The sequence below is a fragment of the Acomys minous genome (genome assembly GCF_964271855.1).
Source record: "Acomys minous genome assembly, chromosome: 19".
Lineage (NCBI taxonomy): Eukaryota > Metazoa > Chordata > Mammalia > Rodentia > Muridae > Acomys > Acomys minous.
The window spans coordinates 7,901,783-7,927,500 of NC_140499.1; the positions used below are offsets into that span (position 1 = coordinate 7,901,783).

The 25,718-nt window shown below is 46.0% G+C and overlaps 1 protein-coding gene across 3 annotated transcripts in view; it reads right to left on the reverse strand.

The window, feature by feature from the left end:
• Window positions 1–1,855: 1,855 nt before the first annotated feature.
• The window catches only part of TMEM212 (transmembrane protein 212), a 34,050-nt gene continuing 10,187 nt past the window's right edge, over window positions 1,856–25,718 (reverse strand). The window contains exons 2-5 of one of the 3 annotated variants that reach the window (XM_084769329.1): window positions 24,841–24,900; window positions 23,490–23,813; window positions 9,207–9,280; window positions 5,922–6,977 (exon numbers count right to left, since the gene is read on the reverse strand). In XM_084769329.1, the coding sequence (XP_084625455.1) occupies window positions 9,254–9,280; window positions 23,490–23,813; window positions 24,841–24,900 (411 nt within the window). In that variant the 3' untranslated portion in view covers window positions 5,922–6,977; window positions 9,207–9,253. Of the gene's footprint in view, window positions 1,971–2,228; window positions 2,269–5,921; window positions 6,978–9,206; window positions 9,281–23,489; window positions 23,814–24,840; window positions 24,901–25,718 lie in introns of those variants that run through there. The other 2 variants (XM_084769331.1, XM_084769330.1) reach the window with 2 other exon arrangements.

The window sequence follows — 25,718 nt, forward strand, 5'->3', positions numbered from 1 at the left end:
GCAACATGTCAGCTCTGTGCCCTTGAACAAGTCACGAAGCCTCTCTCAATGGCAGATATTGCCTCTGTGAAATGGAGGTGTTTATGTCTTATGTCTAAAGTGTTATGTCTAAAATGCTTACTCTGAACTTGTCCATTTCGAAATGAGTGGAATCCATATTGACAGATGTTTGAAGACATCTACTAAATGTACTATATAAAGCTCAAACCCTTGAACTTACTCTTAAATTGTGGTGTGTGTGTGTGTGTGTGTGTGTGTGTGTGTGTGTGTGATGTATACAGGCATGCATGTGCCACAGTGCATATGTGGAAGTCACAGAACAACTTTATGGAGTTATTTCTCTCTTTCCCCATTAAATAGGTTCTAGGAGTAGATATCAGATCAACAAAATTGATCTCTGAGCAATCTCCCGGGCCCTGGCTGTTTAGGGACTCGAGCTGTGTTGAGCTTTCTGATGTGCACTTTACTATTGGAATTTCATTGCTTTCTCGCAGCAAGACTCTGATGTAGCTACTCTGATTATCCCTATTTGACCACGAGGAAACTGATGCCTGTCCTAGAATGGAAGAGGAGGAAGCTTCCCCGCGCAGGTGCTTTTCTTTCCAAAGCCCTGCGGAGTTTACGTTACGGAACCCGGTGTGTTCCAAACTGGACTGTGGACAGCAGCGTCCTCACGGGACGACTTCCTGGAGCTGATGCCTGTGAGCTGGCTATCCCCAGTTGGCACAGCTTCCCAAGCTTGCCAATGTGGTCCGTGATTCAACGCCACCACACTGAAATGTTAAGAGCCGCAGATCCAGGACCAAGACGTAGTGCATCTAAGAAGCATCTGTCTGATCCAACTAAGAAAGAGTGTCTTGATTGTAGCCAGCCAACAGCTGCATGGACTGCCTTCTCGGGAATGGCTGTACTGTGAGGGGGCAATATAGATCTTGGAGCTTTATTGAGAAACCGGCCTACCATGTACCAAAGGTTCTGTCTAACTACAATGTGTGTTTGTTTGTTTGTAGACTACATGTGGTAGCTAGTTCTCTCCTTCCACTATGTGGGTCCCAGGGATTGGTGTGGGTTGTCAGGCTTGGTAGCAACTTGGTTTGCTGGTTGAGTTGTCTTGCAGGTCTACTGACTGGACTTTTAAGAAAGGGTCTCATGTAGTTCAGGCTAACCTCAAACTCACTATGTAGCAGAAAGTGTTGTTGAGCTGTGTGTGTCAAGTGTGTGTGTGTGTGTGTGTGTGTGTGTGTGTGTGTGTGTGTGTTGATCTCAACACAGCTTGAGTCCCTAAACAGCCAGGGCCCAGGAGATAGCTCAAAGATCAATTCTGTTGATTTGATACCTACTCCCAGAACCTATTTAATGGGAAAGGAGAGAAATGACTCCATAAAGTTGTTCTGTGACTTCTACACATGCACTGTGGCACATGCATGCCTGTACACATCACACACACACATGCACACGCACACACACACACACACACACACACACACACAATTTAAGAGTAAGTTCAAGGGTTTGGGGCTTATACATTTAGTAGATGTGTTCAAGCATCTGTCAATATGGATTCCACTCATTTGAAAACGGACAAGTTCAGAGTAAGCATTTTAGACATAACACTTCAGCAGAAAGTGTTCCTGCCTCCACCTGCCAAGTGCTGGAATGACAGGTGCCACCCTCACACCCAGTTTTATGGAGTGCTAGGGATCAAACCCAGGCCTCACCAATGCCATAGGTAAAGCATCCTACCAGCAAAGGTCCACCCTTAGCTCTTCAGAGGTTTGCTACTGGTGTCAAACCCAAGAACGAGAAGAGAGATGCTGGAAGGGAGGATGATGATCCCCACACAGGTTACAATTCCGTGTTTTAATTATGTCTTGGAGATTTAGAATCACGTTGGTGGTAGCAATGAAGAAAAACTGAGAGGAACATCCGTTAATTTATGCAATATAGAGTTGCCATCAAACGAAACTCCACTGATGAAACAAAAAGAAAACCAAAAACAGATCACTCATTGGCTACAAATTTATACTGTAAATTTTCATATCTCTATGGCAACAATAATATTTCAATTTCTACATCATAATAGCTACATTTTAAAGTGTCAGTGAAAGGACAAAAATATATAATTGTTTCCATCTTATTTTGTAAGAACATAGAAGGGGGGAAAGTTTAAAGAACAAAATTACTTTGTAAATATTTCGAAATAATGACCACAAATAAGGACAATTTAAGGGGAACGCAACTCCAAATTTATTGTCCATTCTTTTGACCCTAGGAAGGGGGAAAAAAGAGAAGTATTTATTTGTACAGTTTATCAAAGAAAATACAGCGTCTCTTCTGACATTTAATTTAGCTGTTTTATGTCCCCAAACCACTGAAGGATGACTCAAATAACAGCGTCATGGAATCACTTAAGAACTTAGGAGGCACCAACAGAGAGAGCCATATTGGTGATGGTGGTGAAGGGGGTGTCGGAAAGAAATAAAAAAGAAATACATGTGCAATAAAGGCTGACGGGACCACAGCACAGGCAGGGCATTGCCTTGGGGCAAGGGCTGAGTGAGGAAGTGGGGCACTTGGCACTGAACACTTCTTCTGGTCATTTGCTGTTTGTTTTGTCTGGCTTGGCTTGGTTTGGGCTTTTCAAAAAATAACGGGAGATTAAAGGGAACTTTCGGAAATCTTTAATTGGGAGCCAAGAACTTAGATTTGATTAGAAGTGAGGGAAGGAAGCAAACATTTCTTAAGCACTTCTACAGGCCCGTGCTGGTCTCCTTTGCTCTCTTATTAAGATGACGTCATTCCTCAGTGGATGAGGATGGGACTGGCTCCACTTTCCAGAGGGGGAAATTTGAAGCTCAGAGGATTTGATTCGGATTTTCTTAAAGCAGCCCAAATGCCCGATGGGAAGGGTTAGAGGAGAGACTAAATGTCAAGGTGCCAATGAAGGGCTGGGCTCAGTCGGTAACAATTCTTGCTCCACAAACACGAGGACCTCAGTTTGAATCCTCAACATCCGTGTAAAATGTCAGGCAAGGCTGCAGGTGTCTGTAAGCCTGGCATTATGGGGTGGTAACAAATAAATCCTAGGCCTTACAGGCCTACAAGCCTAGCCAAAACAGGAATCAACGTTCAGTGAGAGACAGACACCTGAAATGGTCTCTATCTTCTGGAGCACACACATGCGCACACGCACACACACACATACATGCAAACACAGACACATATATACACATGCATATACACATGCACACATACACAAACACACATGCACACACATGTATGTATGCATACAGTCATGCATGCACACACAAACACACATATACACATGCATGCACTCATGCATGCACACACATGCACACATACAAACACAGACATATACACACAGTCATATACACACGCACACATATACAAACACATATATGCACACACTCATGCATGTACACACACATACACACAGGCATGCATGCACTCATGCTTGCACACACACACACACACACACACACATGCACATAGACACCTCTGTGTACCCATTACCATCCACATACAGTGCCACAGAGTGTTGACTTCTCCATGCACCCTTATAATGCTAAAGCAGCTCTGCAGACAGCCACTGTCCCTTAGGTAGAAGTCTCAATCCTGGAGATTTTTCTTGACTGCATGGCCATAGTAAATTCCCTGTAACAGGCGAATATGGCTGTTGTAGACTTAGGTAAGATGCTAGCTGTATCTGGGAAGACATGAAGATGAAATTTAACATTGCTTCCTGCTCTCCTGGCTTGCATTTCTGGCTCCATTGTTGTTGTTTGTTTGCTTTGATAACCACCTTTAAATACACTATTTTATTTTTTTAAATGATGTATGTTATTTATTCTCTGTCTCTCGGGCTTTAAGGTAGACTTTTTGTTTGCTTGCTTTTGGTTTTGTTTCGTTTTGCTTGTCAAGTGCTTAAAAGAGGGACCAGCAGATTTCTCTGCAAGAAGCCAGAAGCTGCATATTTCAGGTTGAACTCATCATGTGAGCTCCATCCCTGGTGCTCACCTTTGCCACCACAGGGCACCCTCAGACAGGGGGCAGCTGCCTTCCAGCAAGATGTTGTCTATGGATAAATTTGTGTATGACAGAATGTTCAAGTGTCACGAAATTTTGATTTTTTCCCCCCTCCAACCATTTAAAACCTATAAGAAACTTTCTTGCTAAGCAGTGTGTTAAGATTATAAAAAACAGCATTATGCCTTGGATTTTGTAATAACAAACACTGAACTCCAAAGACTGGGATGTGTCTTTTTAAATGTCCAGTGCCTTAACATTTGTTGAGATATGTCTTTAAAACTTTAAAGGAAAGTTGAAAATTAAGTATGTGTTTTGCATTTATTTAGTGTATGTGTGGAGGTAGAGGTCAGAGGACAACTTTTGGAAGTTGGTCTCTCCTGTCATGTGGGTCTTCGGGATTGAACTCAGGTCAGTGGCAGCAGTCTTTACCTAATCAACCTTCTCTTTGGCCCAGAAATTAAATTTGAGTGTTAACTTTCTTTAACATAATCAGTGATGATGATGATAACGATGATGTTTATAATAATAACAACTATTCTTAGCTTTAAATTCCTAACTCCCTAAAAAGCAATTTGTTAGCTCTAGCCTATCAGCTACAGTTTGCCAGATCCTGGTCTAGAAAACTGTGTCTGGAACATAGCTGCTCAGAAAATGGAACATAGTGCATCGTGCTAGTGCTAAACCGTAATCCCCATGTGGTTCCTGTACGTTCCTCCATCACAAAGAGCAACAACCAAGACAGTAGGCACGCCATACTGCTCTCCAGCTCTGGACAGCAGGCAGAACCCTGAATGCCAGTGTGAGCCGGAAAAGACCCCTCACACACCCCTCAAACTGAGGGGACCTTCAACAATGTCGTCTACAAAGAAACCATTGCATCATTAATTCGTTTGAATGTCTAGCTCAGTTCCATCTACAACATTGGCAATATGAGTATGTGTTTTGGCGGGATTATGGTGGGCAAGCCTGTGAAGCCAGGGCCGAGGAGGCAGAAGCAAGCCAATCTCCACGTGCTTGAGGCTACCCTAGGCTAGTAAAAGGCTTGGTTCTGAGCTGCATTAAAAAGGCTCTGTCTCATCCACAACAAACCAATTATTATACATTTTAAATAGAATTGTTCATGTGTTGTAGCGATAGCTAGCTCAGTTGGTAAAATGCTTACTTGTAATCCTGAGGACATGGGTTCAGTCTCTATAATGCACATGAAAACAAAAAGCTGTGTCTGGTGGCGCTTGGCCGCCACAGAGCTGGGGAGGCAGAGACAGGGAGATGCCTAAGCTGCTAGCCAGCCAGACTGGAGTGCTGGATGAATGCCAGGACAGTGAAAGACCCTGTCTCAAGAAACATCATGGAAGGTACCTGCGAATGACACCTACGGTTGTCCTTCGGTCTTTACATACATGCGCACACACATGAACATGTACACACATGAAGACGTATACACATGAAGGCACAAGCAAAGACATGTGCACAGAGAAAGAGTTGTTTGTTTCATTTCCTCTGTATATTTGTGCTGCAACTGTTTAAACTACCATCTATTTTAATTATTTCCTTGTTGTAATTGATATAACTAGAATACTCTTTGGAAAAAGAAAGATGGAATAAGAAATTAAATGCCAAAAATCCGAGTAAAAAAGTGTTAAAATGGTGATCATTCTGACAATATGCCTCAAGCTTACATTTTTTTCCTAGCTAACATACTAAGGAGGCCATCAGGTCACATACTTCTGCATTAAAAAGAAAATAGTTAATGAAGACTACAGGTTTTTGCTCAAAGCCAAACAAATGTGGCAAGATAAACAACGTGTTATTTGCATCGATGTGCCCATGAATATTAATTTGATAGTTTTCTAATATTTTTATTTCTTTATAAAACACGTAGACAGGTACGGCAGGGCACACCTGCAACTTAGCACTCGGGAGGTAGAGGCAGGGGGATTAGAAGTTCAAAATCAGCCCCAACTACAGGGGCTCTGGCTCAAAACAGCAACAGCAACAGCAGCACAAATCCCACTCCCTTCGTACCTAAGGAGCAACAATATAACCTAGTAACAAATAATAAGTAGCCTGGCAAAACCTTAAAACATATGGCAGCTTCAGGTGACATTTAAGTATAACACACATTTAAATGTCATCCTGAATTTTAGCCTACTTGAGTCTCCAGAATAAAAACAATATGCAATCACTACAAAACTTCCCCCAAACACGTTTCCAACCAATATTCAATGTAATATTAGTGAAGGAGAATGTAATGTTATGCTCGGCACTTGCCATGTGACGAATGTAAACACTTGCCTAATATCCTATGCATTATTATACCAAAGTTATTTTTGATGTAATCTTACATAATTTAACCTATAATAAGTTGAGACTCTTAACTTCTTATAAATTCTTTTACTTTACTTTTTAATGCTATGGTTTTAGGGAGATTAATCATTGTTGTGAAAGGACTTTAGCTGACCCTCTAGTTTATTTCCTTTCCTAGAGAAGAGGAAGAGGAGGCCTCACAAAGGGAGTGCTAGCTGATTAGAAAGAAGCCTAGGTTTCTTGGAAGTCAGCTTAGGTGGTAGAGCACTTGCCTCACAAGACAAGGACAGGCATTTAATCACCAGAACCCTTGTCTGAATTCAGAGCTCCTGCGCATTGGAGAGGTGGACGCAGGAGGATCCCTGGGGCTCACTGACCAGTCTAACCTATTTGCTGAGCTCTGGGTGAGTGAGGGACCTTGTCTTAAAGGCTGGCGTTCCTGAGGATGATACCCAATGTGGTCCTCTGATCTTCACTTACACATGCACACAGAGAAAGATGCACATACAGACATTAATTAAAAAAAAAACTATAGGTTTGCTGACCAACTGGCAAGAAATAACTAGAAGGAGACAGTTATCCTGTTGTGTTACCATTGATGAAGATGTCAAGAAGACAGCCTGCCAAGAAAGAATAAAATCCTTGTCGTTAAATCTTGTCATTTCGCTTGGGCATTTTCTTGAACTAGTATTGTTGATGTTGTTTTACTCGTCTGATTGCCTCTCTTCCTTTCTCTCCCACTTTCTTCCCCTCCCTCTCCTTCTCTAGACTAAGCCTTGCTATAAATGCGAGGCTGGCCCCAAACTCAGAACAGGTCCAGGGTCTCTCAGCCTTCAAGTTCTAGGAGTGTAGCTTATACCACTACATACAACTGGAAAGGTTTTGAAGAAAGATTTTATTTTATGTGCATGCATGTATGTCTATGGACCATGCGTACAACAGAATGCCTGTGGAGGCCAGACATGGGCATTAGAGCCCCTGAAACTGGAGATACAGACAGTTGTTAGCTGCCATGTTGGTGCTGGGAGTGAAACTCGGGTCCTCTTGAACAGCAGCCAATGCTCGTGACCACTGAGCCATCTCTGCAGTCCCTAACTTGAAGTTTTTAACAAGCATTCATCCCTTGGAAGCCCAGAAGGTTGACTCTAAGGCTGCCCCTGGACACAAAAGTCTGTGCCACTCAAGGCCCAATATAAAATGACAGTGCTTCTGCCAGATTTTGGATGTAAGATCGATTGACCATGGGAATTTGGAACCTACACCGGTGAGGGCCAACTCTGTTATTTGCAAGATCAGCAGGCTGTCGATAATATTTTCAAAACAAGGCCCAGATGAGAAAAATCAATAGGAGGAGATTATCATTTCAATTAACAATTCTCCAAAGTGGGGTCTTTTTAAAAATACAGTTTCAATATCAGATATTATCAAGGGAGTGGGAAATTGGAAATAAATCAGAGTTGAACTGCCATGGCCTCTGCCATAAAAGTCTGAAGTCTGTCAGGAGGCAAACCAGCGAGGAGATGCTAAAGGCGCGTCACTGGGGATCTGGCTGGGAGGAAAAACAACTCATAGGCTCAGGCCTCAATGGGCTGAGTCACACCTCAAGTCTAGGGACCAGAAGGGAAGAGGGTTGGAAAAATAGTAAGAGGTGAAAGTCAAAGAGGGCTGGCTGCTGTGAAAGTGTCTTCTGGACATGACCGGGCCTTGGCCCTCGGGCGCTCAAGGCAGCTGTGGCTGCCCAAACAGGACCAAGCCAGATACAAGACGGACATGCAGCCAGTCAACATCCCTGCATGGATGTGAGAGCTCACGCAGGCCCAGCGCTTGCCGGGAGTTATTGGCAGTTGAGTCTCTGGGGGAGAGAGAGTCAGTTTTCTGCAAGGGTGTTTCCTATGCTAGGTAACCCAAGCTCCAGTGGGCAGCCCAATGTCCGTGTGTATACAGGCTGTACTAGGTAGACACAGGGAGGGGAGGAGGAGGAGGGGGAGGAGGAATGAAATTGAAAGGGGCCTAGGAGGAAGTGGAGTGGGGAGCAGAGGGTACATATGATATAGACACATTGTATTCACATATGAAGTTTAAAAAGAATTTAAAAAAATACCAACCCAAAACTTGTACAAAGGGTAACAGACAGCCCTTCCCTCCAAGAAGCTCCTGGACTTGGAGAAGAGGATGAAGGGGGTGGCATTGAGGAATATTGTCCTAGTCAGTGTTCTTTCCACTGCTGTGAAGGGACACCATGACCATGGATTTTTTTTTTCCGAGACAGGGTTTCTCTGTGTAGCCTTGGCTATCCAGGACTCACTTTGTAGACCAGGCTGGCCTCGACCTCACAGAGATCCGCCTGCCTCTGCCTCCCAAATGCTGGGATTACAGGCGTGCGCCACCACACGATGACCACAACTCTTATAAAAGAAAGCATTTAATTGGGGCTGCCTTACAGTTCAAAGGTTTAGTCCACTAGCATCATGGCAGGAAGCATGGGAGCAAGCTTGCAGACATGGTGCTGGAGAGGAGCCGGGAGTACGGCATCCAAATCTGCAGGCATCAGGAAGAGAGACACTTTGGGCTTGGAATGTTTTTGTTTTTATTTTTTTTGTCTTTATGGAACCTCAAAACCCCACCCCAAGTGACATACTTTCTCCAAAAAGGCCACACTTTCTAATCCTTTTAAATGGTGCCACTCATTCATGACTAAGTATTCAAATCTATGAGCCTGTGGTGGCTGTTATCATCCAAACTACCACAGGTATAAAGCCTGGGAGGGATAAAAAGCAGCTTTGAACTTGGTAAAGATCATTCTAGAACCCAGTGAAAGGATACAGAGAGGATGGAGTGCAGAACCTCACCTGGCACTCAGCACTGAGGGAAGGGGACCACGGTGTCTTCTTCAGGCTCAGGTGTCAGGCATGAGTGCTGGGAACTGCACTGGAGATTAAGGAAGAGGAGTGGGAACTGGAGAGAGACACACCCCCCCCCAGCCCCACCAACACCTCGGTGATGGGCCTGTGAACACCTAGGGGAAGTCCCAGGAAACAGACAATAGTGTGGGTCGTTAGAACAGGAGAGGGGACTCCCGTATAAAAATGGCGGTGTGAGACTGACCTACCTTAAGGGGGTAAGGAGGCACAGTCCTAAGGGGTTAATTTAAATAAAAGGGGGGACATTGGGAAGAAAAGAGGAAGTGTGGGATGACGCAAGGGAATCAGAGGGGAGGGGCTCCATGCAGAAAGTGGGGAAGGGCTCTATGCAGAAAGTGGTTAACAGCTTCAAAGGTGGGGACAGGGTCAAGGAGCAGGAATAGCCTCTGGCCACCTTTGAGTCCTTAACTGAGCTCTTTATCACCTGAGAGAGGAAATTGATAACTGTGGTGGCTACTATTACTACTATTAATGGGTCTAGAAGCGCCCAGAAGACAGACCTCTGGGATCATGAGGGAGATTCTAGATTGGGCTAACTGAGATGGGAAGACCCACTCTCAATGTGGGTGACATCACTTCATGGGCAATGACTCTGCACTGAGTAAAAAGGTCAGTGAGAGTTGCCCAACGCAGTGACAGTCCCTGCCCCCCCCCCCACTTCCTGACTGCAGGCACAGTGTGGCCAACCACTGGGCTTGCTATGCCCTCCCCACCACACCCTCAAACTGTGAGCCCAAACAAGCTCTTCCTTCCTTAAGTTGCTCTTGTCAGGCACTCTGTCATAGCAACAGGAAAAGAAACAAATACATAAATCATTACCTAATACTGACTTAAATTAAAGCTCTTATGGACCATGGCATTGAACACTAAATTTATTATGAGTTCAAGGGCAAGGCCCCATTTGTATGGACTATGTAAACAACTTAAGTCTAGAATATTCCAGACCCCTTTGGCTGGACGTGCTGGGCCCTGCTTTCTCTTTAGTGCTCACAATGGCTTTTTATTAATGGTGAGATATTTGAAACTGAGTACTTTACCCTTTTAAGAATATGACTCACATTAAATTCAGCCTCATCTCCCATGATTCTTTTGCTTCTGTGTGCACCTCCCTGATCTCCATGGCAACTGCTGCCGAGCCCTCTACGTTCTATCTTCTGAAAACTCTATGATGCTCAGTCTTGGTTGCCAACTTGACTGGATAGAAAGCCTTCCAGAAGATTGACAAATCACACTTCTGGGCACAGCCATGAAAGTGTTTCCAAGAGAACTGGCATACAAATCAGGGAATCTAAGGGGAAAGACCTGCCTTGAGGGTGGCAGTACCAGCCATTGGGCTAGGGGTATAGGCAGAACCAAGAGGTGGCCTTATCACTGCTGTCATTGGGCTGCAAGTTTTCGAACCCTTGAACATGACTTTGGCTGCTGACTCTCTGTGGGGCCAGCAGACCTTCAGCCTTGTTGGTCTCCTTTGGTTCTGAGGCTTCTAGCTGCATGGACTCAGCAGCTATAGGTTTCTCTGGCTCTCCAGCCTCCGGCAGTCACTGTAGGGCTGGATTACTCAGTATGTCAGTATTGATCTTGTCAATCCATCTTAACCTGATGTGTAGAGCCTGTTGGCCTTGCTCCTCTAGAGAACCCTGCGGAACGCAATTCCTAAGATGTGTGTTCTTTTCCCTAGTTCCCCAATGGTCCTTAAATCAGCTCCTGCTGGTCCTCACCTGGCCTCTTGCTCCCAAGGCTTCTGTCTCTTTCATCTTTGTTAGTCACTAGACAGCAAGGACATCTTCTATTTCTTTCTCTCCCTCTAGATTTATTGTAATCTATGGAGAATGGATACTGGGGAGGAAGTGTGAATGATGACTATCTGAAGTCATACTTTGAGTTTATGGATGTGCATATTTCATAGGAAAGCTGTCTTCAGAAGGCAAGTAGAAGACTGTCTTGTCAAAGAGGCTCTGCTTTAGCCAGTCCTGATGCCACAGCCCCCTCCTCCACTTGTGACATGAGGCTACTGTAAAGTACAATAGAGGAAAGGGACACTCTGTTGTTTTCATTTTTATATTGTAGGTATCTTAGGGTATTGAACATTTATTTTGGAGCGTAAAAAGATAAACACATATGCACATGCACATGTGTGCATACATGTATATTTGTGTATAGGCATGTGTGTGTATCTGTCTGCATCCTGGTACTTGAATAACTGGGCAGTTGTGAGCTGCCTGATGTGGGTAGTGGGAACTGAACTCAGGCCCTCTGGGAGAATTGAAAGTAATCTTGATTGTTGATCCCTCTCTCTGGCCTTCATTTTTAATTTTTAAGGACAAAGTTTGACTATGTACAGCAGACTGACTCAAACTCATGATCCTTCTGCATCCGAATCCTGCTTACTGGGGTGACAAGCATGCATCACGTGGGTAAGAGAAATATTATACACACACACACACACACACACACACACACACACACACACACACACACATGCACATACACTTAAATTTAAATCTAGATTCTACATATGAAAAAAAATGCAGCATCTCTTTCTGTGGCTCATTTCGCCTAGCTTGATGACAGTCCTCTCCATTATTGCAAAGGCTATGACTTTGTTGTTGTTGTTGTTTTTTTAAGAGTTGAATGCCAGTACAACACCGTGTGACTGTGCACCACCATATTTTCCTTATCAATGTATCTGCTGATGGGCATCTGGGCTGATTCCTTAACTCGCCGGTGTGTGGTGCATCAGGGAGTCTGCACAGGTGACCCTCTGCTGATTTCACACCCTTCAGGTTTATACCCAGGATGGCACAGCTGGCCCATATGGTGGCTCTGGTTTTGGATTTGGGGAGACTCCATGCGGGTTTCCATAGTGCTACTTTAATTTACAGCCCCACCAGCAGTACGGGGCTCCTTGTTCTCTGCATCCTCACCAGCCTGTTGCTGTTGTCTTTTGGTGATAGCCATTCTGAGTGGGCTGAGACAGAATCGCAGAAACAGCCTAAATTCATATTTGTTCAATGGCTAATGACACTCAGTTCCTTTTCAAATATTTAGTGCATATCTGTATCTTTTCTATTGGATGCTGTCAATACAGTTCATTGGCCTATTCATTGATTACTTTTTTTTTTTTTGCACTTCTTTCTATATTCTAATAATTCCTTGTTTGGTGCATAGTGGGCAAAAATTCTTTGCCATTCTATAGGCTGTCTCTTTCTGTTGATTATGTAGGGAAATATTTTTAAACAATTTTCTCCTCCTCCTCCTCTTTCTCTTCCTCCTCCTTCCTTTTCTTCAACTAGAGACATATCCCCTTTCTATTCAATAATACAGTAGAAAGTCATTTTCCCAGACAGCCAACACAAACATTTTTGTCACTTTGATATGACAGAGTGAATATTAGGTAAAGAAAAGTTTTGCTCTGAAGTGAAGTAAAAATTAAAAAAAAAAAAGAAAGTGGCTATAGAGATCTGAGGGATGTGAGTTGACATGTACTTCTCATGTGGGTACTGTTCCTAGCATGTACTGTGTCATGGTCTGATGCTGTCATCAGCATTATGATGTAACTTAGGGACACATCGGTGACTTCAAACAGGGAAAGAGCCATGCACTCCCTGAAATCCAAAACAAACAAAACCTCTTTCTCCACTTGCTTTCACATACTGCTCCTTTCTGAGATCTCAGAATATTATGTCGGAATAATGTGTCAGGAGAAATGAAATGTTTATTTCAAAGTCATAGACTGTGAGAGATCTGGAAAAGATCCCTGGAGGCTGCCCGTCTAGAGCCTTGTGTCCTTAGGATGGGGCAACATAGTCCTTAGATGACTGATGTGTGCATAAAGAACAGTGTGGTTCCCACAGTGCCCACATCCTCAGGCCAGCGAGTGGGGAAGCCACAGCATCACCCCTCCTGCCTGTGCTCCTGTTCCCACAGTACTTATCTCTCTGAGTTTCTCCTTCTTTGGCTTCAGGGAGCATGTTTCTTTAATGTAGCAAGCTCACATTGGTACCTTTGACTGGGATTGGGTCCCCTCCACCCCCACCTCATATACCTTTATACTTGCTAGGGAATCTCTGTAAATGTAACGGCAGTGTTCTTTGAATTCTTTCATGGTTCTAGAGAATCGAGGCCTTTGAATTCTCAAATCAAGAGTCTACCTTATGATATGAGTGTATTATAGGTACATGTGAGTGAGAGTGTGTGCAGAGTGAGAGTACAGAAATGAACATCTGCCTGTGTGTACAAGAGGTAAGGAGGCCTACCTGTGCAGGTCAGAGGTAAGGCACTGGGTGTCTGAGGTAAGGCACTGGGTGTCTGAGGTAAGGCGCTGGGTGTCTGAGGTAAGGCACTGGGTGTCTGAGGTAAGGCACTGGGTGTCTGAGGTAAGGCACTGGGTGTCTGAGGTAAGGCACTGGGTGTGAGGTAAGGCACTGGGTGTCTGAGGTAAGGCACTGGGTGTGAGGTAAGGCACTGGGTGTCTGAGGTAAGGCGCTGGGTGTCTGAGGTAAGGCACTGGGTGTCTGAGGTAAGGCACTGGGTGTCTGAGGTAAGGCACTGGGTGTCTGAGGTAAGGCACTGGGTGTGAGGTAAGGCACTGGGTGTCTGAGGTAAGGCACTGGGTGTGAGGTAAGGCACTGGGTGTCTGAGGTAAGGCGCTGGGTGTCTGAGGTAAGGCACTGGGTGTCTGAGGTAAGGCACTGGGTGTCTGAGGTAAGGCACTGGGTGTCTGAGGTAAGGCACTGGTGTCTGAGGAAAGGCACTGGGTGTCTGAGGAAAGGCACTGGGTGTCTGAGGAAAGGCACTGGGTGTCTGAGGTAAGGCACTGGGTGTCTGAGGTAAGGCACTGGGTGTCTGAGGAAAGGCACTGGGTGTCTGAGGTAAGGCACTGGGTGTCTGAGGAAAGGCACTGGGTGTCTGAGGAAAGGCACTGGGTGTCTGAGGAAAGGCACTGGGTGTCTGAGGTAAGGCACTGGGTGTCTGAGGAAAGGCACTGGGTGTCTGAGGAAAGGCACTGGGTGTCTGAGGTAAGGCACTGGGTGTCTGAGGAAAGGCACTGGGTGTCTGAGGTAAGGCACTGGGTGTCTGAGGAAAGGCACTGGGTGTCTGAGGTAAGGCACTGGGTGTCTGAGGAAAGGCACTGGGTGTCTGAGGTAAGGCACTGGGTGTCTGAGGAAAGGCACTGGGTGTCTGAGGAAAGGCACTGGGTGTCTGAGGAAAGGCACTGGGTGTCTGAGGTAAGGCACTGGGTGTCTGAGGAAAGGCACTGGGTGTCTGAGGAAAGGCACTGGGTGTCTGAGGTAAGGCACTGGGTGTCTGAGGAAAGGCACTGGGTGTCTGAGGTAAGGCACTGGGTGTCTGAGGAAAGGCACTGGGTGTCTGAGGAAAGGCACTGGGTGTCTGAGGAAAGGCACTGGGTGTCTGAGGTAAGGCACTGGGTGTCTGAGGAAAGGCACTGGGTGTCTGAGGTAAGGCACTGGGTGTCTGAGGCAAGGCACTGGGTGTCTGAGGTAAGGCACTGGGTATCTGAGGTAAGGCCCTGGGTGTCTGAGGTAAGGCACTGGGTATCTGAGGAAAGGCACTGGGTGTCTGAGGTAAGGCACTGGGTGTCTGAGGTAAGGGACTGGGTGTCTGAGGTAAGGCACTGGGTGTTTTCCTCGATCGTTCTCTACCAACTTGTCAGTTCAGCCAGGCTGGCAGGCCAGTGGGCTGCAGAAATATGTCTCCTGCCCAGTGCCAGGTGGGTGCAGCTGTGTACTGCTGCACCGGTCTCCTGCCCAGTGCTGGTGGGTAGAGATGTGTATTGCACCCAAATCTTACAGAGGTGCTGGGGACCAGAATTCAGCTTCTTAGTTTACATGGCAAGCACAGTACTGACTGGGCCATCTACCCACTTCCCAAAGTTCTACTTTTGAATAAAACAAAAAACCTATTGTTTTAAATATTTTCTTTTCTCCCTTTCTCCTCCTCCTCGCCCCCTTCTCTTCCTTCCATTCTTATACTCAGAATTGAACCTAGGGCCTCACACATGCTGGGCAAACAATCTACAGGCCTATCTCCCCAGGTTTCTAGTCACTTTTTTGAAACTTTAAAGCAGGCCTTCACTAAGCTGCCCAGGCTGGCCTTGAACCCACTTTGTAGCCTTGTACTGCTTTACTCCCCCCAACCCCCATGTAGCTGCCAACAGGCCTTGCCTATTTTTTTAAAAAATGTGCTTAATATCTATTTAAACATGTATTTATTGATATTTTAGATTATGATTTGGAGGGAAGGAAAAACCAAGCCCACCAGGATATTCATGTTAAAAGGTGAAACTGTGGGTGTGGCAACAGGCTGAAGTTTAAGATGGTTTGTAACGTGAAAACCAAGCAAGTGCAGCGCCCTCTCGTCCTCCCACTGGAGTTCCCTACAAGAACCACAGTCATCTCTGGTCCCCTCACAAGCTGCTGGTGTCCTGGGTGTGACCCACTAACATAGACTGTTCACCAGGGGGAAGCCTCAGAAAGACTATCACCCAAGAGCCAGAGAAGCATGCCTCTGCAAGGTCACAGAGTGGTAGCATTGGTGACACCCTACCTGACAGGGTACAGTGGCCAGGGGCCTGCATTCCAGACTGGGTAAGAGTGTATGGGGACGCCTCAGTGTCCTCACCTTTGAAATGGACACACAGACTTCTGAGTACTGAGGGACAGAGAAGCAAAGCACCTGTAGCTAGTCCCTCCAGCTAGTGAGTACCTGCAGCTAGTCCCTCCAGCTAGTTAGTACCCGTAGCTAGTACCTACAGCTGGTTAGTATCTGCAGCTACCTAGTACCTATAGTTAGTACCTGCAGCTAGCTAGTATCTGCAGCTAGTTAGTGCCTACAGCTAGTACCTATACCAGGTTAGTACCTTCAGCAAGTACCTGTAGGTAGTTAGTACCTGCAGCTAGCTAGTAACTACAGCTAATACTTGCAGCTAGTGACTACAGCTAGTCATTGGTTGGTAAACAGCACCTATTACTCTCCTACAACCAGGCTTCATGTTGCTGCTCTCTCACAGAACTTGAGATTGCAGAAGTGGGAATACCTCCATCATCATCATATTCAACCCCCCCCACCTCTCTCTCCCTCCCTCCCTCCCTCCCTCTCTCCCTCCCTCCCTCCCTCCCTCCTCTTCCCGTCACGCTCTCTTGGTGTCTCTGATTTCTCTGTCTCTTCTCTCTCCCTGTCTTTCTTTTCTCTCTCCTCCTCCCTCCCCCCTCTCTGTTTTTTCTCTCTCCTCTCTCTTTCTCTGTCTGTCTCTGTCTCTCTGTCTCTCTGTCTCTGTCTGTCTGTCTGTCTGTCTGTCTGTCTGTCTGTCTCTCTCTCTCTCTCTCTCTCTCTCTCCTCCCCACTGCGGTGTGTGTGTGCCATGCATGTACAAGTGTGCACATGTAGAGGCCGGAGGCTGACGTCAGCTAGCTTCTTCTATGTCTCGCCACCTTATTCTTTGAGACAGGTCTCTCACTGAATGTGGAGCTCCCTGTTTCAGCTGCGCTGGCTGGCCCATGAGCCCCAGCAACCCGCCTGTCTTCCTGTAAGTGCTTCACCCGAGCCATCCGCCCAGCCCTGTTGATTGTCATCCTAGATTCTGATTTTTCTGCTGACTAATCTGAAGACAACACACTAGACTACCAGAGACATACAGGGGACTCTGACTGTTACAGGGGCCTTTGTCAACCCTACTGTGTCTGCTTAAGGGGATTTAGTTCCCAGTATTTCTATAAAGATCTTATTGGAGTTCAACTTGAGGCCTCAGGCTGGGGCCTAATACAAAGGAGTACAGCTGAAACTGCTTTCTCACCCACGTAAGCAAACCCAGGTAAACTCATCAGGCCAAGACAAGAACCAAAGACAGGAAGCAGATGTGGGGCTGGCTGGGAAGAGGAAGGGGGCTAGTGGGAGGGGACCAGAGAGGGGATGGGGGTGAGCAAGATCAGAGTGGGCTTCACACAGGCACGGAAGCATGACAACAAGATCCAATCTTGTTTGTAATTGCTGTATATTAATGACAATTTAACAATCCATCTTAAAGTAGAGTTACGGAAGCTGGGTGTGGCTGACCATATCTGTCACCCCAGCATATCACAGGCAGAGACAAGAGGGTTTGGAAAATTTCACACTGGCCCCATCTACATAGTGAGACCCTGTCTCAAAAGTACCTCCCCGATACATATATATTGGCAATGACGCAGGAAATCAATTCTACTCAAGGTGTGGGCCATCACATGGCAGCTTGTTTGTCTTCTACTATGGGAAAGAGCTGCCCACTAATAAATCCTTTGCTCAAGTGTCTTTGAATTGAACTTGGAGGGTTTACCAGCATCTTTTATGTGAAGCAAATTATCTCCATTCATTAGAAAAAATAAAACCACCACCTCACATGACAAGGGGGAAGATGTTTTCCTTCCCCTTTTCATTAAGAAAAAAGCCCCAAAACATAACAAAAAAAATAATGAAAAGAAAATAAAAGGAGCCATCCCATCTGGTGGGGGAGGGCAGAGCAGTCGCAGGGAATGGCTGCAGGGTGACGAAAATCCTAACTCTGATTTTCTTACAACTCCATTACTTGCTGGGCCAAGAATGGCGACATTTGTGGTGCTTGTGTTTCCGGTTTTGGTGTCCTACCTAGGCTGTGTGAGGCAGGTGCTCCGTGCTGTGTCTGCAGTCCATCCCACCTGGGCCCTGAAGTCAGAAAGCCTATAGTCTTTGTGCTTCTGAGTCATCAAATGCTCCACCCTCCTCCAAGCATTCCTCAGTGTGACTTGGTTGGGGGATTGGCCTGCCCTTTCTCAGCATGACCTGTAACAAGATGACCTCAATCTACCGAAGACAATTGGGGGTGGTGATGCATGTCCTAAGGAGTGCCCAGCTCATTTCTGAAAACATGAATTTACAGGGAAAAAAAACCCTCAGAAGAATGTCACACTGGTTACTACAACTAATACACAGGGGCCATGCCACCGTGAGTCCCTCCTATTGTGCTTCAAGCCTTACTGTTTTCTTTACCTTCCTTTGTTTTTCTTTTTTTTGAAAAAAGATGTATTTATTTATATATTTTATGTACATGAGTGCTCTGTCTGTATGAATATCAGAAGAGGGCATCAGATCACATTATAGATGGTTGTGGGCCACCATGTGGTAGCTGAGATTTGAACCCAGGACCTCTGGAAGAGCAGCTGAGCCATCTCTCCAGCCCCTTTCTTTGTCTTCCAAGTGTAATTATTATTTCTTCAGGAACTGTGTACATGTTTACAGTGTATTTTGACCATTGTTTTCTCTTTTTAAAAAGCAAATCCTCCGGACCCTCACATTTGGTGACAGTTCTGTTCTGCTGCATTTTTGAAGTGACACTTAAAATTGCTATTTTATAGACAATTATCACTGTTTTATGTGCAGGTACCATCCAGGGGCGTGCTTTAAAATATGTATCATGGTTTAAATGAAAACTTAGGGTATAATTAGGAAAAAAGAAAACCAAAACAAAAAAATTACTGTCACTTTCCTTATGTAGAGAATCTGGCAACACAGGGTGGTGAGATGGCTCTGGGGGTAAGTGTGCTCGCTGCCAAGCCTGAAGACAAGTTTCATTCCCAGAATCCACACGGTGTCCTGAAAGGTGTCCTCTGACCTCCGTGTACACACCCTGGCACAAGCACTCCCCCACCCCCATATGTAAATGTAATAAAGGGAGAAATCCAGCATTATAATTGCTGGTGGGCTCATCGCAGGTAGAAACACTGTGGAGAAGTCTGAACCTGCATAGAGTTACTGTTTTCTTCTAAAAAAACGCTCATGTTTTCTAAAATTTTGATAAGTAATATACTAACTTCATTGCTGCAAATTGTGTTCGGTATTTCGAGGTGTCTGTGTGGGGACAGGCTTGGTTGCGCTATTCAAAGGTGGGCTAGTGGGCAGGGCCATATGAGTTAGTGTAGGCCTTCTGGTCACATTGTGTCAGCCCCCATAGCTGCTAATGAAACATGATCTGCTGCCATTGTCAATTAACCCATATCAAGTCATCCAAAAACACACTCAAGGGAAGACACTGAGTAAGTTTATGTCGGTGCTTAGGTGAATTGGTGCGGCATCGTAGTCAGAGAAGTGGGGAACAGAGAACTAAGGTGTGAGGGGCTCAGGATGTGGCTCAGTTGGTAGAGTGCTTGCTTAGCGTGCATGACACTGTGGCTTCAATTCCCAGCCCTTCATGACCCAGGTGTAGTGGCTCACACTTGCAATCCCAGCACTTGAGAGGTAGAGGCAGAAAGGTCACAAGTTCAAGGTTAGCCTTGGTTATGTGGCAAGTTCAAGGCTAGCCTGGGTTATGTGATATAACCTGTCTTTAAAAGGGAGAATGGAGGGGGCAGGAAGGGAAGAAACAAGTCATAATGTCAATTCATTGACTTCTGTGGTCACTGGAATTTCCCAGTATGTGTGTCATAAATGCACATTGTCTACTCCTCGGGAGTTTGAGATGGCAAGGCTCAAGTGAGGTCCAGAAAATTGTTTTAATAAGAAGCCAGGCACGTTAGAGCCTGTTTGCAATCCCAGTGCCTTGGAGGTGAAGGCAGAGGATCAGGAGTCCAAGGTCATCCTCAGCTCTGCAGTGAGTTTGAGGCTAGCCTGGGCTACAGGAGACACTACCTCAAAACAAACAACGAACAATGGTCTAAGCTGCCCGAGTGCTTCTGACGGCTGCTGCCATCTGCTCCGAGAAGCACATTGCCACTGGGGTGGTAGCCATAGGCTGAGAAGATGCACGGGAAGGGAAGGAGCTACGTCCACTTGGAGCACCCACCTTCTGGCTCAGTGGCTCTCAACCTTCCTAAAGCTGTGACCCCTTAATATAGATCCTCATGCAGTGGTGACCCCCAACCAGAAAATCAATTTTATTGCTACTTCATAACTGTAACTTTGATACTGTTATAAATTGTAATGCAAATATCTGTGTTTTCCAATGGTCTTAGGTGACCCCTATGTAGGGGTTGAGACCCACAGGTAACTCCTGCTTTCTGTTCGTTTTCTACCTCTCCAGGGACTTCAGGTAGCCTCCTGGCATAGTCTCTGCAGCTCACTCATCAAACTCGGCGTTCAGTTTTGCCTATCTTTTTCCTTGCCTTCCATCTTGGTAAATGTAGGTGCTATAAGCATCGTGCAGGAGGTGGGGTTGGGGGCGGCCATATGCTCCGGGAATGCCCTTGGTGGGCATTATGGTGGCCAGCACTTCACTGGGTCTCTTGGCCATTGGTTCCTCCTAACAAAGAACTCTAGAAAACGTGGGCTGTTGACTACCTGGGAGAAGTTTCAAATCCTAAATTTCCAGATGCCCTGGGAGTGCGGGGTGGGAGGGAATGTGGGTTGGCTTGCCTCTGCTTGGCAGGCCTCCCTGTAAAAATCAGCTCCGTTCCTAGGAATGTACAGGATTTCCTCTGCAGACTTAAGGAGGAGCCGAAGAGGACAGGGCTGACCACAAAAGGCACCACGAGTGCCAACTTCCTGTATCCCAGCTTTGCTGGCTGGGGTAGATAGCTGTGAACTGGAAGGAAAAAAAAAAGCTGACTAACTCTCCCGAGATTCTCTTGACCCCGACAGGTAGAAACGTGAGCCACAGAAGCAGAGTTTGCAGGGAGAGCTTCCCTTTGTAGAGATGCTCGTTGCTCTCCAGAGAGCAGCGGAGGACGAACAGCCATGCCTCAGAGATTCAGGAGCCACTGTGCCCTTCCGGCTTCAGTTCTGTGACAGTGCAGCTGGGTCTAAGGCCAGCAGGCCCACAGTAGGAACAAGGAAGGGGCAAGGCAAGCTGAATGGATCTAGCTTGGTCAGAAGCGGCTCGGGGTTCAGAATTGTGCCCCTTAACTGAGTGATCTGAGACAAATTCAATCCTCTCCCCCCCCCCCCAAGTTGTTTGAAGCCTGGGTCTTACGTGCCTGCTATGCTCGATATACAGCCAAGGTCGATTTTGCACACCTGAAGCTCTTGCTTCTGCCTCCCAAGAGCTGAGATTACAGATGGGTGCAAACCATAACTTTTTCTTTGTGGTGGTTGCCGTGGAGCTTTGTGCATACCAGATAAGCACTTTCCCCACCCCCTCCCCCCCAGCACTTAAACAAAGGCATTGGTATTACTAGCCCTCTTGGGAAAAGCTAGGACGTCCAGCTTGGTTTGCGATATACTAACTTCTCTACCATAGTCCAAACAGAACTACTGGGGGACCTTTTTCTGTATACTGTTTAGCAACAGCGTGAACACCCTTTGGAATCCATGGGGTAACGCCAAATGAAAGCATCTGTATCTGACTAGTATTGAAAGCAGAAAGGATGTACATACAATCAGTTTCTACAAAGCTTCCGGTGTTTCCTGTTAGAAAAAAAGTTTTTATATGGCAATGCTTAATATGGTAAAATGAAGAAAGTGATTAACTTTATTCTAACCCCAAGAGGAATTACAAATGGTCGTGACAAAGCATGATGTGAATTTAAAACGATTTTGATTTGTGGCCGGCCAGATGCCCAGCAGCCAAGATTACTGGTTGCTCCCTGTACCCAAGTGACAGCTTACAACCATCGGTTACCCCAGTTCCAAGGACCTCACACCGTCTTTGGCCTCCGTGGGCACTGCATGTATAGGCTCTATAGGCATACACGCAAGCAAAACACCCATGCACATAAAACAAAAGTTAAAAAAAAACATGTTTGAGAGCCAGGTGTGGTGAGGTACACCTGTAATTCCAGCACGTGGGAGTCTAGGATTGCCAAGAGTTCAAGGCCAGCCTAGGCTACATAGTGAGCTCCGCACACCTTTATAAGTAAATGCTGACTTTTCTCAGATTTGTTGACGCAAACTTGGTAAGTAATAGTGTCTAAGAGGAACACTGCAATGTGTTCTCTGTCATCGGTCATCTCTCATGTTACTGTGTGTGTGTGTGTATGGACCTGCATGGTGAGAACACTAAAGACTTTCTGCTTAAGGGACCTGGAGTGAAGACTCAGTAGGTATGAGCACTTGCTGTGAGAACATAAGGACGTGGGCACCCACATAAAGGCTGGTAAGTTTGGGAGTCAGTGAGAGCCCCTGCCTCAGAGGAGTAAAGTGGAGAGCAACAGAGGAGGACACTTGACAGCCTCCTCTGGGTTCCACAGGCACAAATGGTCACGTGCACCCCCGAGTCACACATGCACATGTATACAAGGTTTACTTCCACGGACTGGAAATCCTAGCATTTGGAAAGCTGAGAGATGAGGACACAGAGTGAGGCCAGTCTGGGCTGTATAGTGAGACACTGTAGTGTGTTTCTTATGAAATCTTATGGATGTGATGTAGTATTGTTATCTATAGTCTCATGATATGCATTATACCCTCAAAAACTATTTGCTTACAACTGAAATTTTATATTTTTTGACCAAAATTTCCCCATTTCGTGAACCCGTCCAGCCTCTGTCAATAACTACATTATGCTCTCTGTTCTATTACTTTGACTTTTCAGATTCCGTATAAGTAGATTGTATAGTGTTTGCCTTTGCATTTCCCTATTGACTAGGACACCTCAGTGAAACCTATTGGTCGAAAGGAGCTTATGCATGCACATACACTTGTCAAAACACAACCACACACAGTCACTCACACACATCACACCACACACACATGCACACACACTCACATCCACACCACACATACAAAACCAAACAGGTATACACACACACACACACACGCATACAAAGTAGAAGGGAAACTAGTAATGGAAAAGGAGCTCAGTGGAAGAAAAAGGGGTAGGGGAAGAGAAGGTAATTGAGGTACACATGATCGAATTCAATATATACACGTATGAATTTGTCATTTAATTTAAAAATTAAAAAAAATACTAAAGATGTGGGAGTATGTACCATTGTGTATTCCTAGACCCAGCTTTAAAATTCTAGGTTGAGATAAAAATTGGCAAGTGGTACGCACAGCTAAACCAGTTATTCCCTCAACATCCGTCCATCTATTCATCCAAAATCAATTGTGGAGTACACGTGACATGCTGGATGCCTGTTACCTCTCCAGGTAGCTAGTCCTGAGCTAGAGGGAGGGCGCTCAGGACTCCCTGCTGTCCACCCCTTTACCATTCAGGACTGAGCAAGCCACGCCCACCATACAGGAATGAGCAAGCCACGCCCACCATTCAAGACTGAGCAAGCCACGCCCACCTTTGTTGAAACTCACATTCAAGTTTCCGTTCTGCATCAGTCTTGCAGAGAGCTTGATGAACACTGCCAAGGACACACAGAACAGGAGGAAGCTCAGGCACAGGTCCAGGGCCTGAAGTGCCAGGTGAAACTCCTCATAGTGGAGCGGCTCCACACAGACTGACGGGAACTTCATGTACGGGAAAGGAAAGCTAACTGCGTAACCAAGGTAATTGGTTCCCGCAACCCCTGAAAAGGAGTAGAAGCAGTATGGGCCGAGGAGGGCCGATTCCAAGGCTATTGCAAAGTGGAGTGGACATCCCATCATGCTCAGAAGTACGAAGGTGAAAACAGCTTCCCACTGAAAGTAAGCAGAAACAAACCGTTATTGGAGAAAAAGTAGTGGCCATGAATTTCCTCTACGAGGAAGAGTAGAGGAACAAAAAACCTTCATTTCTCTCCTCATCTACTTTGCAGACAGGGTCTTCCTGTAGTCCAGGCAAAACTTTCCATGTTGCCAAAGTTGGCCTTGAACTCTTGATCCTTCCTGCTTCTGCCTCCCAAGTGCTACACTAGATTACCCTACCCATCCATCCACCCACCCAGCCCAGTGCTGCCATTTGAGACTTAAGCCCAAGGCCTGTATGCCCCTGAAAAGCCTTGCCTCCTCCTCAGCCGTCTCTTCAGGTCCTTTTTCCCTTGCTGCCAATCCGTGCCACAGGAGGAAATCAGGCCTGCCAACTTGAGCTAAGATGAAGTCTTATGTATTTATTTCCTATCATACACAGAGAGCCGGTTTGTGTTGGGAAAAACAAAAGGAATGGAACAAATCCCATCTCTGGGACTTTGCTGCTCAGGGACCATCTGTGTCTGGGCCGTACTGCACCGCTCAAAAGCCTCTCAGAAAGGTTGCTTTCAGAACCCCTCCAGAGCTCAGTCTGCACTGTAGCCCCAGCTGACCCCCTTCAGCAGCCTTTGCTATGGAAATGAGGCCTAAGATCAGATACTGTGCTCTTTCTGAGGCGCGGGGGAAGAGCTGGCTCTGTGTTGTTCAAAACAAGCTAGCAAGGAGGAGCCATCATCCTTTGCCAGTCAGAGCTGGGAAGGAGACCTCAGAGTTGAGATGGGAGCTGCATTATTGAGACTGGAGGTGTAGTTCGGCAGGTAGAGTGCTTGCCTACGTACTTGGGTTCAATCCATAACACACACACACACACACACACACACACACACACACACACACCACACACATACACACACACACATACACATCACACACACATACACACCACACATACACACACACACACACACACACACACACACACACACACACACACGTGACTGTCCAATCCACTGTATCATCCTCGGCGACATTTTGTATTTACCAAGTATCTCTGGGTCCATGCTCTGTGAGCCAGCAGTACAAGCACCCCAGCTGTGATGGCCTGTGAAAAGAAAATTGGAAAAAAATAACATCCACAATCGAAGGGACCTCTGCGAAGAGTTTAATCTGTCTCACAGCTTGACAACTTTATCACAAGCTAGAAGGCAGGGCAAAGGGCAAGATGGGTTTACGGCTCTGAGCTCGTCTTCATCTGTGAGAGGAACTGTGTTGACAGGGAGGAAAATAAGCCATTAGAATCATCAGGACATGAGTCAACACCAGCTCATTTTCCATTCTCTATGCTGCCTTTGCCGTCACAGTCAGCACCTCCGCTGCTGTGGGGTCACCATAGTTAAAGCTTGGCTTCACATACCTTGCCCGGTGCTTTGTGTGCTGGTCGGAGCGAGAAACACCTCCATAGGCTCACGTATTTGAACGTGTGGTCCCAAGTTGGTGGCGCTGTATGGGACTTGGAGTCTTGCTGGATGTAGTCTCTTAAAGTGGGGGGTGGGGGTGGGTTTTGAGGCATTCCTGCTTGCTTCCTCTGCTTTCTGCTTACCATGTGGTGGTAGAAATGTATCGAGCTATCTTCTGCGCCTTTCCTGCCATCATAGACTCTCACCCTCTAGAACCATCAACCCAAATAAACTCTTATGTTGCTTTTGGTTATGGTATTTTTTTTTTATCACAGCAACGAAAAGAAGTGTAGTGGTGTGGTGTGTGTGTGTGTGTGTGTGTGTGTGTGTGTGTGTGTGTGTGTGTGTGTGTGATTTTAAGGATTTTTAACATTCACTTATTTTTATTTGCCCCCTCCCATGCCACCCCCCTCTCTGTGTAAGTATAGGTCAGATAAATTGATGATATTGATTTTTTTCCTGC